We start from the raw sequence: 16,742 nt of genomic DNA on the forward strand, positions 1-16,742 counted from the left end.
CGAGTGTTGCAGAACGGGGCTAACAGAAGACTTCGGATCTAATTCAGCAAGCCGGAGCTGTCTCTCTGATAGCGGTAGTAAGCTGCAGTGTAAACACGGATCAGTTAGAGCCTCCTTTAAATGTTGAGTTCCAAGGCACGATGGGCATCGATCGTGTCCGTCGTCGGGAAGAAGGATGTTCGGACACAATTTGCACGTCGGCGGAAAACCGGAGAGAAGAGCGTTATGGGACATAGTTCGAATATGTCCTCGGTTGCACCGCGTCCAACAAGAAAAATCACAAGAGTATGAGTCAGCTGCCCTCGGATAGCACCGCAAGGCTCAAAATACGTGGAAATACAACGTCACTATGACGGCCACCGGATAGTACCGTAGGCGCAAATTATCGAACAACAAAAAAAAAACAACAAAACCAACCAAGTCACGTTAAGTTATGTATGGTTGCGATAGAACGCAGCCAAATTGCAGCCGAGATCCGCCACCGGATAGTACCGTGAAGCACAGGGTATCGCTAACACGACAACAATACACGGCAAAATAAAATATCAAGAAATATATCACGTTGCGAGGGCACGCAATCTGAGTGTGGTCGGAACCAGCCACCGGTTAGGACCGTGAGGCACGAGGTATCGCCAACACTATTATAAAGTAATAAAAGACTCACGTCTGCAGAAAATAATCCAAACTTCCAAGGTGATGATATTGAGAGCGCTGTCACAGCTCGGGAGGGCGAATTTTCGCAACTCAGGTGAGCTGCACCAGACAGCACAATGATGACCTATCACAGCGAGAAAGCGAAAGAGGCTGGGCACCGAGCTGCTACGGTACTTATCCTTGCATCTTGGTTTGCGTCACGACGTGACTTTGTTTTATGTTTTCTCGACCTATCTAGCTTGGCAGCGATAATCCACTAGTGTTTAGTACTGCCTCTGGCGGTCAGGAGGAATGAAACAGAACCTCATCCTTTGATGAGGAGACATGACATTAAGGAGATATGACATTATTTTTTTAAGCTTGCCCTTATAATCAGGTACACAAGTCAAGTGTAAACCTGGCTTCAGTCCTAGAGAGTTTAAATCTTCATGCTTTGAAGTATTGGTATCCTAAACTTTGACTTGTTTACTTTTATGCTTGTTTATGTAGGCTATTTTGGGTGGTTTTCTCACTGAATTTCCAACAGCAGTAAAACAAGCAGCTGACAGCATCGTGGATGCTGCTCTTGAGATCTACCGGCGTATGAGTGTAGATCTGCTGCCATCACCCGCCAAATCTCACTATGTTTTCAATCTTAGAGACCTCTCCAAATGCGTGCAGGGTAGGAGAAATGCACACACACACACTAGGGTACACATCTATAAACATTACAAAGGTAATGATGTTTGTAAAGAATTAGCGAATATACAAAAGACATCTCACAGTTGTATTTTATCCAGAGCATCTGTTGTGCCTAAATACACAAAAGAGCTTAATTTGTTTCAGAGCTCTCAAGTGACCAATAAAAACACTCCTTTATAATTTAAAGGCCCTTTAGGGCAGTTAAAATCCTCTGCTATGGTTTAAGACTCTTCAAGGTGAAGAATTGTAGGCTGTATTTCTCTGTAGGTTTACTGTCAGTATAAACTAAATCTGAAGGGCACAACTGTAATGATGTTTATTTGTCTTTAAAGGTCATCCATCACTGGTTATTATTCTATAGACATTTGTTTATGCCCGCAGTTTTACATAAAAACAAATCGAATCTTTGCCAAAGTTTCAGTTTCTATATGGATGACTTTGTTTTTATGTTTGGCTTATTCATATGTATGTGCAGGTATGTTGCAGTGTGAGCCGACTACGGTGAGAGATCAGACGCAGATTTTCCGTTTGTTCTGTCACGAATGTCAGCGTGTCTTTCATGATCGACTCATCAACAACGAGGACAAGACTTATTTTAACACTATCGTCTCTGAGATGGCCAGTAAGCACCTGCCTGTCAAATTTTTATTGCTGCTAGTCCCCATACAGTATATTTGGAAGTCCTGAAAGTAAATGTAAGTCATTGCAGCACATTTCCTGTCATGTAACGTGACTGGAGAAAGACGATGGAAACAAGGAGTGAATCAAAATACTAATATACTTCAATTAACAAAACAATAACATAATAAACAGGTTGACTGGCAAAGATTTCCTACGGTACTGTTTAAAATAGGGATTTACAGATTAGAGCTCGACTGATATGGGTTTTTTGGGGCAGATACAGATATTAGGGCATAGAAAATAGATATTCTCTGTGTATATTATAGTGCAGTACACACATTCTACAGTATATTATACTAAGGTACTGTATTCTATTTACAGTACAACTCAAAAGTTTGGACACAAATGGAAAGTGTGTCAAAAATTTTGACTGGTACTGTATATAAGTAAATACATAAACAGAATATTGTCAGGAACAAGAGGCAGAACCCAATTGCAGGCGATTTCGGGGATAACAGAAATACTTTATTTTACAAAGGCAAAACAAGAAAACAAAACCCACGAGGGGGCAAACAACATCGAACAATATATTACCGACACTAAACAGACCAGACTAGACAATAAACTTGACTTGACACTAGACTAGAGTTGACTACCCACAAGAAAAATACAAAACGAACGAGCCACAATAGAACCCAGCAGACGATGTCTGCTTTGGCGAAGGCCGACCCACTTCTGAAGGCACCTTCTCCACCGAGCAGCATGTGGGGCCACCCGGCCGCAAGCCAGGAAGTAAGGGCATCGGAAGCCCTGATAGATGAGCTGCTTGCAGAGTTGAGGAAGATGCAGCCTGCGCAGCTGACGAAGCATGCACAGCCTAGGCAGTTAGTGCTGTTGATGGAGCCAGCGCAGCCGATCAAGCGTGTCTGAACTCCTTCCCCACGTCCTGTTCCCCTCGAAAACATCTGCGCTTGGGATCTGCCTCCTGTTCATGACAAAATATTCTGTATATTAATAAACACATTTTACAATCCCAAATCAGAAAAAGTTGGGACACTGTAGAAATTGTGAGTAAAAAAGGAATGGAATAATTTACTAATCTCATAAACTTATATTTTATTCACAATAGAATATCTATAACATATCAAATGTAGAAAGTTAGACATTTTAAAATGTCATGCCAAATATTGGCTCATTTTGGATTTCATGAGGGCTACACATTCCAAAAAAAGTTAAATGTACATATAAGGAACAGCTGGAGGAGGACCTTTGTTTAGGAATGAGAATGTTGTCCCATTCTTCTCTAAAACAGGCTTCTAGTTGCTCAACTGTCTTAGGTCTTCTTTGTCGCATCTTCCTCTTTATGATGCGCCGAATGTTTTCTGTGGGTGACAGATCCTTCTTCTACGCAGTCCTGACGTTGTAATTGATGCAGTATGTGGTCTGACATTGTCATGTTGGAAAATGCAAGGTCTTCCCTGAAAGAGACGACGTCTGAATGGGAGCATTTGTTGCTCTAAAACTTGGATAAACCTTTTAGCATTGATGGTGCCTTTCCAGATGTGTAAGCTGCCCATGCCACACGCACTCATGCCACCCCAAACCATCAGAGATGCAGGTTTCTGAAATGAGCGCTAATAACAACTTGGGATGTCCTTGTCCTCTTTAGTCCGGATGGAATGGCGTCCCAGTTTTCCAAAAAGAACTTCAAATTTTGATTCGTCTGACCACAGAACAGTTTTCCACTTTGCCAAAGTCCATTTTAAATGAGGCTTGGCCTGGCGAAAACCTCTGCGCTTCTGGGTCATGTTTAGATATGGCTTCTTTTTTGACCTATAGAGTTTTAGCCGGCAACGGCGAATGGCACGGTGGATTGTGTTCACCGACAATGTTTTCTGGACGTATTCCAGAGCCCATGTTATGATTTCTATTACAGTAGCATTCCTGTATGTGATGCAGTGCCGTCTAAGGGCCCGAAGATCACCGGCATCCAGGGGCGTCATGCACCAATTTTTTTTAAGGGGGCACAGTGTCAACAGCTCCCAGAAATTTGTGTATACACAGACATCAAACGAAATATGATAGAGCTTTCAGTCTTTTCCATGGCACTTACATTTGTAACAATCTGAAAACCCCTGCTTTCATGCAAAAACCTCCAAAATAAAAGTGATGACTAACTTTCATATCAAATACTATTCAATCGGAATAATGACACATTTGCATCATATTCACATCTGAAACGGCATGTTTTATTTAAGTCTTAATGGCTTGTTTAATTGTGTCATTAATGCATTTTGCACAACAACTACATTATCATATAAAATTTATGTAATTTTAAATCCATAAAGTATATAAACAACGAAAATGACATCAGCTATAGCCACGTGATTGATTTTAATGTTCAATAATGATTTTAAAAAATATGTTTAGATACAATTATTAGAGGAACGGATTTTTGCATTAAATTTTACCTCATGTGAGCATGTGAGATTCCGCGCCCGCGTGAACTTTGGCGAACTTTGGCGTTGTGCCAAGAAGATGAATCTCTACTAATATAACGTTGAGACGGTCACATTTAAAACCATACATTTTCTACACAGAGAAGGTTAACTGCACATTACCGTACTGGGGTTTGGAAATGTTGTGAGCGTTTCTAACACGTTTTAATTCCTCAGATAGCCAAATGCAGCAGCAAGCCAGCAACAGCAGAGAGCTCGTGAGCGCGCCCAGACACTGATGACGTCTGCGGCTGCGCTCTGACTGCAGCGCCAGCTGCCGCCAGAATAAAAGTAATGTAACATGATCAAAACACGATCAAAACGGCGAAAATCTCCGAAAAGTGACAAGGATGCAGCACAGAATGTATATTATTGTGCATATTAACAGATTAAAAGTCAAATAACAGATTAATGGACGCTTATTTGATTTAGAGGTTGGATGCAAAATCCATTGGCTCAAAAAAACCAAGGGGGCAGGTGCCCCCTCAGTTTGAATGGGCATGACGCCTCTGCCGGCATCCAGTATGGTTTTCCAGCCTTGACCCTTACGCACAGAGATTTTTCCAGATTCTCAGAATCTTTGGATGATATTATGCACTGTAGATGATGTTAACTTCAAACTCTTTGCAATCTTTCTCTGAGAAACTCAGAAAACTATTTTTCGCCGCAGCATTGGGGGAATTGGTGATTATCTGCCCATCTTGACTTTTGAGAGACACTGCCACTCTGACAGGCTTTTTTATACCCAATCATGTTGCCAATTGACCAAATAAGTTGCAAATTAGTCCTTAAGCTGTTCCTTATATGTACATTTACATTTTCTGGCCTCTTATTGCTACCTGTCCCAACTTTTTTGGAATGTGTAGCTCTCATGAAATCCAAAATGAGCTAATATTTGGCATGACATTTCAAAATCTCTCACTTTCAACATTTGATATGTTATTTATATTATATTGTAAACAAAATATAAGTTTTTGAGATTTGTAAATTATTCCATTCCTTTTTTACTCACAATTTCTGCGACAGGCTCATATCGTCCCATTAAATTGGCAAAACAATAAATCGATCGGGCTCCAGTATCGATATATCCTGGCTATCAAAAGGGACAAAATGCAATATAATCAAGTTGTATGATTATTTTGAATTTGGTGACAATGACAACAGATTTGCAAGTTGGATGTTCAGCTCTTCTAGATTTTCACATAAAAAAAACTTACACAAAAAGTTAAAAACAATCTTTATCTATCTATCATTATCGTTAGACGCCATTCCAAGTAATTGAATATCGGTATCGGGACAGAAATTTTGTATCGGTGCATCCTTAGTTTATACCTAAGTATTTAGGGTGGGTTGCACCAACAAGGATTAAATTTAGCAGAGTTTAGAGCTAATCTAGGGTTTGTTGATCTCAGTTTAATTTTAATTCGAATTATGTTGCACCACTTAAATTTAAACACAGATTAACAAATCTTAGATTTAACTTTAAACTGTATTAAACCCTTCATCTGCGATTTATTTTGTCCGCCATGTTGAATTTTCCGGTGTTATTAAACAGCAACTATGTTGACGTTGTCATTCAAAAAGGAAATAAACAGTTTATGCAAGCAAAGGTAATGTAATTTTTGTATTATAAATCACCTACATACACCGGTAGGCTAATCTAAAGGTCTGATTCAAATAAAAACATTTGACAAGTTTTAAAACAATTAACAGATAAGGAAATATTGTGATATTGCGCAAAGCTCCGATATTGTGATATAATGAACAAGATGTGTCGACGCATTTGTCATGAAGCGCCACCATGTGTCTGTTTATCACTGTCCTTCGTTTGACTGGAGCGCGTGTGACAGAGGAGAAGCACATACGAGCATAGCTGTCACCGGTGCTGTTAATAATCATTTTGAACCGCCAAACTCAGTTTGTTGAGACGTTATATTAAACGCATCTTTGAATAGCGCCACCACGCTCGCAGTATGTGTTTCTAATCATTTAACCAGACATTTAATTGAAAAAAAAACATATTTAAACCTCCTCATATGCAAGTTTAATGTTAATTCCTCACTGAGATTTAAAACAAAGTTTAAAGTAATGGAGCAACAGGATTAAAGATAATCTAGGTTTACTGTAAAATGTAAACTTGGATCAAAATGGCAGTTTAAATGAAAACCTGATTATTTTTACACAGGTTTAAAGTTTGGTGCAAAAGAATGATTAAATAAGCTTTGATTTAAACCAGATTTAGGCCTAATCCTTGTTGGTGCAACCCACCCTTAGTTATTTTAATCCAAGTCTTTTAAAGGTTTATTTAAAAGTTTTAACTAGACACATGTTAAAGCAATGTTATCCTCCTCAATACACTGAATGACATTATCAAAATAATCAATTTATTATCAATTTGCCCTCTTTCTATCACTCAGTTGCTACAGTAAAGATCAGTGGCTGACTAATCCTGAAACGTTTCCTTTACTCAACAGGTAAATATTTCAACATAAACATAGAGCCTATGTATTTTGTCAACCAGCCTATCATTTTTGGAGATTTCATCAAGGTAATATTATTTTGTTCATATTTTAGTTATATATTTTAATGTTGTGTAGATTATTTTAATGTGTTTACATTCTAATAGAGTACTTATATTACTAAATTTTAATCAAATAAAATAATATAAAATAAAATAAATAATACAAAAAGTAATATATATTAACACATTCCCCGCCAGCCATTTTTAAAAAAGTTGCTCGCTAGCTTTTCTCCTAAAAATATATAAACATACACTGTAAAAAATTGCTGTAAAAAAACGGGGAATTTTGGACAGTAATTTACCGTTTCTCATAAATACAGTTGAATACTGTAAATAAACATTAATATGACAAACAAAATAATAACAGCAAGCTCCTGTTCAGTCTTACGGGATAATACAGTATTTTTTGGTTTGGTCAGGCATGTCAGACATGTGACGAGCTCATCTGCAACCATGAGTAAAACTGATTTAACTACACTGTTTTTCTGCATTTTATTATACGAGAAGGAAGCAGAATTAAAGACTGTCTATCCATTTTCACTCCGATTGTGACCCTACCAGCACTGAGACGGACGACGAATTCACTTGTTTTTTACTCCTCGCCTGTATATCAAGGTAAGCACAAACTGAACAGAGTCTGTGTTTCTAAGTGAAATAATTGACAAAATGTTATATATATTTGCTTATTTTTGAAATATTTCTATAAACGATTTATTTGATTTTGACATATTTAGGGCAGATTGTTAAACGAATTGGCAACTAGCTATATAGGTTAAATACAAATAAAGATGCTAATGTTAATTTGCAATCTAATCAAATGTCTGACTGATGTGCGATTATCTATTGATATTTTTTTTAAATCTACATGAGGGATTGGGCTCTGTTTCACCATTTGTTTGTATCTTTTTTCAATGTGTGCACTTTTAATCTTTGTACAGCGCCTCGTGAATGTGTTAACATTTAGGCTAGTCCCATTCAATCCTATGGCTCCAAACAGGGATGAATTTAGAAGCCACCAAACACTTCCATGTTTTCCCTATTTAAAGACTGTTACATGAGTAGTTACACAAGTAAGTTTGGCACAAAATAAAACTTTTGTTTGGAGCCATTGGAATGATTGGGGCTAGGCTAAACGCTACATTCACGAGGCACTGTAAAAGATGAAGTGCACGCATTGAAAAAAGATAGGGCTGTATTAATTCGTCTAAGTTGAGGTAAGAATATAGTAAAATATTGAAAACGGCTAGTCCAAGGCTGATACTGCTGGGTAAGTGTAACACTAAGGTATGGAGTATAAAACAATAAAACAGTAGGCCTATAGAAAAGTCTGTCAGTCTGTCTAAAAAATATCTTTCTGAAATTAATATCATTAGCTTTTGTAAGTAATGGATTTGTAGCAGTATAATATCTGATAGTTTTTTGGGACATTAACTATAATTGTTGTCTGCATCAGTTGCTGGTGATGAAGTAACATTTGGAGGTTGGATGATCAGCAGTGAAAACATCATCATCTGTGAAGGCAAGATGAAGCTGCGAGGACACTGGAGTTTGTTCAAAGGTAAATCCTCTACTAGCTGTTCAAGAATGTCACATTGCGTTAAATTAGTGTCTCTTTCTTTTTTGTAAATTGACTTTGATTGCATTAGGTCTTTTAAATAGTAAGTCGAAGTTTAAGCTAGCATGTGCATATAGACATAACACTGGGTTTTGGCCAAATTTGTTGTCATGCTACATGTTTTTGAATAAAGTATTTCTCTCTCATTACTGCCAGAATGGCAACAACCAGAATATTTATACTGTGAATGCAGTTGGTTTTATCTGTCTTCATTGCAATTAATCTTTACTTCTCTCATTGTACTTTGTAGATGCTTAATTGGTGTGAACCCTAAGAGGTGAACAAAAGCCAGGCAGGTGAAGGTGTCCGAGAAGACAGGAAAGCTTGTCCAGAAAAACGCAGCAACTGTTAATCCCCACGTGACCACCCTCATCAAAAACTTCATGGACTTTGAGTGGCTTTCACATTGTATTCTGCAGTGTTGTGATATTTATGTGACATCACAGCATTATGTTTTATTCAGCCCAGTCTCATTAGTGAGGCAGAAACTGACATTTAAGAATGCACTGAATTTTGTTATATTTAATAAAAACAGTGTTTTATCATCATCCTTTGTTTGAGAATTTTTTTGCAAGCAATTTTAAGTGTTTATTTTAAAATTACATTTTAACAATGCTAGAAAAATCACATTCTACAGTATAAATAACAGCAGGAACCCTAAAATAACAGTATAATGCATCCAAACATCTGACAGTATTATACTGTGCAGCTCCCTTTTTTTACAGTACTGTCTCGTAATATTTGTACAGTAAAAAACTGTTGTTGTAAATTACAGTAGGTAATCTGTAAAATTACAACTATATGCTGGCAAATCTAGCTGCCAGTATATTACTGTTATTTAACAGTGAAATTTTTTACAGTGTACAAATATAGACCATTTCAAAAGATGTAAACAACACTGGTCCAGAAGCACTTCCTGTTTCTGTTTTTTAACACTAGATAAACGTTGGAATAAAATAAACCAACAGAACATATAAACCTGAATTAACTGAAGTTAAACAAACATCTTAAAGGTAGTAATTTTTTTATTTCACATATATTATTGTCACAAACTGTAACAGGAAGTGTTTCTGGACCAGTGTTGTTTACATCATTTGAACTGGTCTATATCAAAAGAAAGAACAGACCCTCTGCTTTCAAACAAACACTAAACAAACAAACAAAACGGGGGGAAAATGTTTTCATCCTATCTTATATTTTCTGCTTATAAACTCTTAAATATGGTAAATTTTTCTTAAAAAAAAATATTTTTAGCAAAAAGCTAAAATAATTGCATTTTTGTAAAGAAAATTTGTCAGAGATCAGATTGAGAAAGATTAGCAAAACATACACAGAGTTCGAAATTGGTAAATAACGCTTTGGCTTCAGTTTTTTTATAAATTGGATAGTCTAGTGGATAATCGCGGTATTGTAGATTAACATAAAAATGAATCAGGAACACGTTTTTATTCAAATGTTTCCTCTTAAAGGCAGAGGGCACGATATCTGAAAAACGCTTTGAAAAAGCGACTCCGGGCCAACTACCAAAACACACTTGTAGCCAATAAATAGTAAGGGGCTTGTCTACTAACGACATCGTTGCCTGGGTTGCGTATGTGTGGGGTGGGTCTATCAAAAGAAGGTCCAGATTCTATTGGGGTAGGGCGTGTTTGTTTAGGTGATTTCAAATATCAACATTGGCTTTCAGAGATCATGGACCCTGCCTTAAATTGGCGAAATAACTTATCAATGGCGGGGAAAGAGTTAACATATTGCCGATGGTGGTGCATTGTTTATAGCTTACATGTTTCAATTGCATATTGGTAACACCATGCAGGTTGGTGCAGACAAGGCTGACCGAGTCTATGAGGATCTAACAGACATGGAGAAAATCCGACAGGTAATGCAAGATTACTTGGATGACTATAACACCACCTTCTCCAAGGAAACCAAGCTTGTGTTCTTCCAGGATGCCATTGAACACGTGTCAAGGTAATCAAGCAGTTTGTACTGTGCAATAACTACAAAAGCAGGCGTTCTGATGACATACTTGTGCCATCTGGGTCACGGTACTAATGAAATGTCTTGTTTGTCCACCAAAATGACCTGCACTACTATTTTTCTATTTAATTTTCTCCCCTCTTGCAGAATTGCCCGTATGATTCGACAAGAACGTGGCAATGCCCTCTTGGTTGGTGTCGGCGGAACGGGCAAACAATCTCTGACACGTCTGGCTGCTCACATGTGCGGCTACCGCTGCTTTCAGATCGAGCTGAGCCGCGGTTATAATTATGACAGCTTCCACGAAGACCTGCGCAAACTGTACAGAATGGCAGGAGTAGAAGGCCAGGACATGGTCTTCCTTTTTACAGATACTCAGGTACAGGCAAAGAGATATTTGCTTTAAATCAACTGTTTGCCTTTTTGTAGGGAAAGGTGTAAGTTAAAATGATCATAAAGATTCTGTCTACCTACAGATGTTCAGATACACCCAGATACACAGTCTTTTAAGCAACGTAATTGGGGCTCTTTAAAATATTTTTGATGAAATCTAAGAGCTTTCTGACCCCCCCATAGACAGTAATACAACCAACACTTTTAAGGCCTAGATGGGCAGTGGAGAAAAGGTTAAAAGGCCCATGTGCCTGTAGTTCAGTCTTCATGAAGCAATGAGTATATACTGTATTCTGTGTGCAAAAATAAGATGACTTTATTCAGTTTCTTCGCTTTGTGTCCTCAAGAGAGCATCACGACATGTGCGTGGCACTGACAACGACGCATATGCGTAAATGTCAACAGTGCCCCCACATTGGTCTGGGCATGAGCATCCCATAAACAGATACAAGTAAAAGGAGGAGATGCGCTTTCTTTGCCAAAAGCACAATAACGTATTACAGCAACAGACCAAAACACTCAAGGCATGGGGTGGTGATGGCACAGTGGATAAGACACTCGCCTTTGGTGTGAGAGACCCGGGTTCGAATCCACTGTGACACACCACTGTGCAAGACACTCAACCCCTAGTTGCTCCAGAGGCTTGCGACCTCTGACATATATAGCAATAGGCTTTATGCCCAGCTGCAGTACTTCCTGAACTTCAGCCAGCTCCTTGTTTCCTGTCTTCCATTATTGGACAAACTGATTAATCTAGGTGTCCCTGACCTCAGTAGTCACAATAACAATAATCATACACACCTGGATTAATCAGTTTGTCCAATAATGGAAGACAGGAAACAAGGATCTGGATGAAGTTCAGGAAGTAGTGCCGCTGGGCTTTGGATGAAAGCGTCAGCTAAATGAATAAGTGAGTAATTATCTCTATGTGTGTGTGGTGTACAATGCAGAGTTTACAGTGGAAACCATGAAAAGTTCTTCTCTATTTTTTCTTCCTTCAGACTTAAAGGTGCCCTTCCTCTGTCGTTTTTATTGTTTTATACCGTTGTCTGAGGTCTACTCATGACGTTTGCATGGTTTTTACATCCAAAAACATCAAAAGCAATAAGTAATAGGCCATTTGTACCCTGGTTTTGAGGCTGGTTAGAGAAATGATCCGTTTTGATGGGCGTGCCGCATTGACGACTTGGAAGTAAACGCCCACTGCTATGATTGGATAACAGTTTTTCGTAGTCAAACTAACTTTCAATACTTATTTAATCTCATGTGTAATCAGTTTAATGTTAAGTGAGTGTCTTAAGACACAGTGTCTTTCTTACACACGCATATTTTATCATAAACCCTTTTGACACACACGCGTGTATCATAAACCCATGCACAAAAACACACACACACACGTGTCTTTTATCGTAAACCCACGCGCGCGCACACACACATGCATGTCTTTGATCGTAAGCCCTTTCGATGCGCGTGTAGCAGCACGCGCGCACACACACACACACACACATACGTGTCTTTTACATAAACCCTTTCGACGCGCGTGTAGCATGAATTCACGTGAATCGCGTCCCTCTGAAGAGAAGTCCCGGCCGCCAATGATAGTGACACATAGTTCTAAAGTTTTTTACTCACACAGACACGCGCGAGTGTCTTTTATCATAAACCTTTTGACGCATGTGCAGCATGAATTCGCGTCCCTCGGAAGAGAAGTCATCGGCCGCCACTGTGACACATAGTACTAAAGTGTTTTACTCACATAAGCTGTGCCATTCTGTCAAGATCCACTATTGATGGAGGAGCATTGCTTTTTAATCGCAGTCTCTCTTAAAATCCAGCGTTCTTCTGAACATCCAAACATGTAGCAGCTGTTATGATTCCCTCGTTTAAAAAGAATGATGTCTCTCGACGAAAAACAATGACCCGAATACGGTACGGTTGACTTTAGCCATCCTTGCTGAACTTGTTATGAAAACTCACTAAACTACACGTAATATGTGGGCGCGGTCTCAAGTTGGAGAGCTCATGAATAGTAATGACCTCGATCAGTTCCACGTCACACTGATAAGCTTTTCTAACTGACCTGATTTCTCCGCTTATTTCTTTTCAGTGGCGAGAGCTGACAGAGGAGGTGGAAGTTAATTTTCACATTCACGACACAACACAAACACATATGGACCCAACACATATAAAAAAATTAAAGTAAAAACGGTTTTATGTGGAAGGGCCTCTTTAAAGGAACAGTATGTAAGAAATGTATATCAATTAATAATAAAATGTCCCTGAAATGTCACTAGACATTAAGAAATCATTTTCATTTCAAACACTTAAATCACTGACAACAGTGGTCTGGCCAGGATATTGTCATTTAAAAAGTGGAGTTGCAGCCCTCAACTGATGTTTATGTTGTCATGTTGTGTATTGGCCACCAGTTGTGCGATTGCAGTACCAGTTTTAGCCACAAGTTTTGTGATTGCAATACCAGTTTTGGCCACAATCCTACATACTGTTCCTTTAATTCCAAGGCATCTAACAAATGTCTTTTAATGATCTGAGTTTGTTTTGTTTGAAGGATGCCAGTCAAAATCAGTTTGTGTAAATTGTAAAGTTTGCCTGGGTCACCCTTAAAACATCCTCAAAATGCCATGGTATGATTTATTTATATGCAGATATGAATCTGGAAAAGTTTACCCACAGTTATGACTCTTGGCCATTGGCCAGTATTGTAATACTGTCTTATGAAAGCATAGACTAAACCTGCTTATATGCACTTGTTCATCTGAAAGCCTTTCGCTAATGGAAATCGATTTAATTTGGCCATTTTAAAAATCATTTATTTGAGTGTTTTTGTGTCTGTTTTGCTAGACCAAAGGGAGTGGATACATTTCAGTGTTTTTGACAGACTGACACTCAATGTCAAACTCATTGTTTCTCAAATGTTCCCTGTGTGGCTGTGTGACCTTTCAGTTCATATACTAGAATACACCCACCTGTGTATGTGTACTGAGGTCTGTCTGTGCTACTCGGTTCATGTTTTTGGTGTTTTCTGCGCTGGGGCTGGTTTTGTTAAATGTAACAGTGCCACAAAATGTCACACCTGGTTTGATGGTTATCATACCTCCAATGTCATAAGTTAACCCCTGGTTGAGCATTTTCTATGATTGTTTGACAACAGTTTGGATCATGGTCTTCCTCGTGTTTCTTAGATTGTGGTGGAGGAGTTCCTGGAGGACATTAATAACATGTTAAACTCTGGTGAAGTACCAAACCTGTTTGAGAAGGATGAACTGAAACAGGTGCTGGCTGCCGTAACCCCTAAGGCTAAAGAGGCTGGCATCTCAGAAGGAAACAGGGATGAGGTAAATATTGTCAACATCATAATTGACCAAGCATCATTATTCTTTTTATTCACACATTTGTCTATGCATTCTTGCAACAATTCAATAACAAAACTGTAAGCGCAGAACTTTACTATACATTGTCAGCTACTCTGGTGACGTTTCTGTGCATATATCTTTCCCTCTCCAGGTCTTCCAGTTCTTCATTTCACGCGTGCGTGAGAAGCTGCACATAGTGCTGTGCATGAGTCCTGTGGGTGACGCCTTCCGTTCGCGTTGCCGCATGTTTCCCTCGCTGGTTAACTGTTGTACCATCGACTGGTTTATACAGGTCAGACTCCTAATACTTCTCTCTTAATTTGTTTGCTTTTAGCCTTTTCTTTCTGTCAGAAACATTCTGTCACTTCAAACCAATGATTGGAGCGAAAACCCTAAGCATTGAATCCCATAAATTGGAACAAAATTTATTTTAACTTTATGTATACCTTGTGTCTTCATACAATACCATGTTTAAAAAAAATTGCTATATACCTTTATCACCTGAAAAGCTTTGAGAACAAGGCCCAATTCAAGTTTAGGGCAACGCCTCTTTTTTCTCTGAGGGCTGTACACCAACATAAGCTCTCCGGCTGTGAAATGTCTGCCCCTGGCTTTTAGGTAATAAATTGGCTTATCCTGGAGTTTTTTTAATACTTAAGGCCTGGGGTACTGATGGCACATCAGGTGGCCTACCAAAAACCATTTCTCCAGCTGTTCTAATCTCCCACCTGAACATAAGAAGGGCAGGTGTGTAAAAAGTTGAATCTTGCACAGCGGATTGGCATTAGGATTAATGGCAAGTGCTTATTCCAGTCTTGTTGGTGCTTGGAGGCCAGCTGCTCTGCCAGTGTCCGATTTTTAACCTTCATACGAGGCTAACCTGGTGGTTTTCTTCTTGTGGATCCGCAGCTTTTCACACATTACAGAGAAAACACTGGGCTCAAAAATTTGACCTTGGTCACTGTGTAAAGACTCTGCACCCCAACCCGGCGAAACATGCCATCATAGAGCATTTACCACTGTCTCGGCCTCTTGGTCTGCAAAGCATAAGCTTCTGGCCATTTAGGGAAATAATCCATAGCCATCAACACAAACCTATTACCCCTCTCAAACTGTGGAAAGGGACCCATTACATCCATCTCAATCTCTCCATCGGGCCCCCTACTGGAAACTGCTGTAGAAAGGCAATGGATTTGCCAGGCTCACAATTCCCCAATACAAGCCCTGTATGACCCGTTTAAAAGTTTTTGAAGTCCTACTGTCCTATGGGTAGCCCCAATAACCCCCTCGCACAAAAATCTGGGCACCACCACCTGCCACCTCCCTTCCCCAGCAGAATTTTTTCCACTTCTGCTCTAACACACCATTTGAGAAGCACAAGTCCCTAAACTTGACCCATAAGCTTTTTGTAGACAGTGATTGAATATCCACTTCCTCCCAAGGAGGCCGCTGCTGGGCCTGATCCCACAGTATCACTTGCTGCAGGTCTTGGAGCCGCATCCACTCTACTACAGTCTCCAATGATAAACACACAGTCATGGCTGCAAGCCAGGGAAGCACCTTAGGCATCCAGGTTCTTCAGCTCTCTATCTCAGGCCTCCCTGTTGTCGCAGTAGCGACACTTGTTGGCTAAACATGGCTGTTTAGAGAGAGTATCAGCATTTGCGTTACTTGACTCTGCTCTGTATACCACTTCCATGTCATATGACTGTAGCTCCTTAATCCAGCATGCCAACTGGCCCTTTAATGACATGAGCCACTGAAGAGCTGAATGATTGGTGCACACCGTGGAAGGAAGCCCACAGAGGAAATACTTAAAGTGCCAAACTGAATAGAGCACTGCAACAAGGTGCTGGTTACGTATTATCTGCATCCAGCTTTGTTGAATGTTTGGACTGCCCCCAAACCCACATTGCTGGCATCTGTGCTCAGAAATGAAAGGTTTTGTCACTATATAAACTTCATTGCTTGACTGGCTACTATCTGCTGTCTCAGACTACAACATTCTCCTGTGTCTACCACCGTAGCTTCCCTGTGTGCTTCAAAGGAAAAGCGATGAGCGGTGGACTGAGCCATTGGTTGCAATTTGCAACCTTACCGTCAGATTACACAAAAATGTACACATTGCACTTTTAACCCAACAATGGAGACAATTAAATACATACATTTTGCTTTCATTTCATATCATATGCAATCAACGCCTCAGCGTCAAGTAAATGTAAATTTGTGATCTTGTTGTAAACAAACATTTAATTAACTTGCTTCAGGGTCAGAATTTACACACTGGCTAGGGTGAGCTTGGCAGTGGCATTTAGGAAAATAGATTAAATAAATAGTTATAAATGTATAATAAAATGACTAATAAAAGCATAACTACCAAACTGATATTATGAACTCTAAATTAT

General features: G+C 39.2%; 1 protein-coding gene and 1 long non-coding RNA gene across 2 annotated transcripts in view; both read left to right on the forward strand.

Moving 5' to 3' along the window:
* The window catches only part of dnah6 (dynein, axonemal, heavy chain 6), a 102,743-nt gene that overhangs the window by 46,067 nt on the left and 39,934 nt on the right, over positions 1-16,742 (forward strand). Inside the window, exons 43-49 of the mRNA XM_065254676.2 lie at positions 1,144-1,315; positions 1,811-1,957; positions 6,929-7,002; positions 10,407-10,561; positions 10,718-10,949; positions 14,167-14,319; positions 14,489-14,629. Of these exons, the coding sequence (XP_065110748.1) occupies positions 1,144-1,315; positions 1,811-1,957; positions 6,929-7,002; positions 10,407-10,561; positions 10,718-10,949; positions 14,167-14,319; positions 14,489-14,629 (1,074 nt within the window). The remainder of the gene's footprint in view (positions 1-1,143; positions 1,316-1,810; positions 1,958-6,928; positions 7,003-10,406; positions 10,562-10,717; positions 10,950-14,166; positions 14,320-14,488; positions 14,630-16,742) is intronic.
* LOC135735967 (uncharacterized) lies at positions 7,228-9,411 on the forward strand. The gene is made up of 3 exons (XR_010527733.2): positions 7,228-7,590; positions 8,429-8,533; positions 8,841-9,411. It is a non-coding gene; the product is annotated as an uncharacterized lncRNA (long non-coding RNA).

This window comes from Paramisgurnus dabryanus, chromosome 4, assembly GCF_030506205.2.
Source record: "Paramisgurnus dabryanus chromosome 4, PD_genome_1.1, whole genome shotgun sequence".
In the NCBI taxonomy this organism is placed as follows: Eukaryota; Metazoa; Chordata; class Actinopteri; order Cypriniformes; family Cobitidae; genus Paramisgurnus; species Paramisgurnus dabryanus.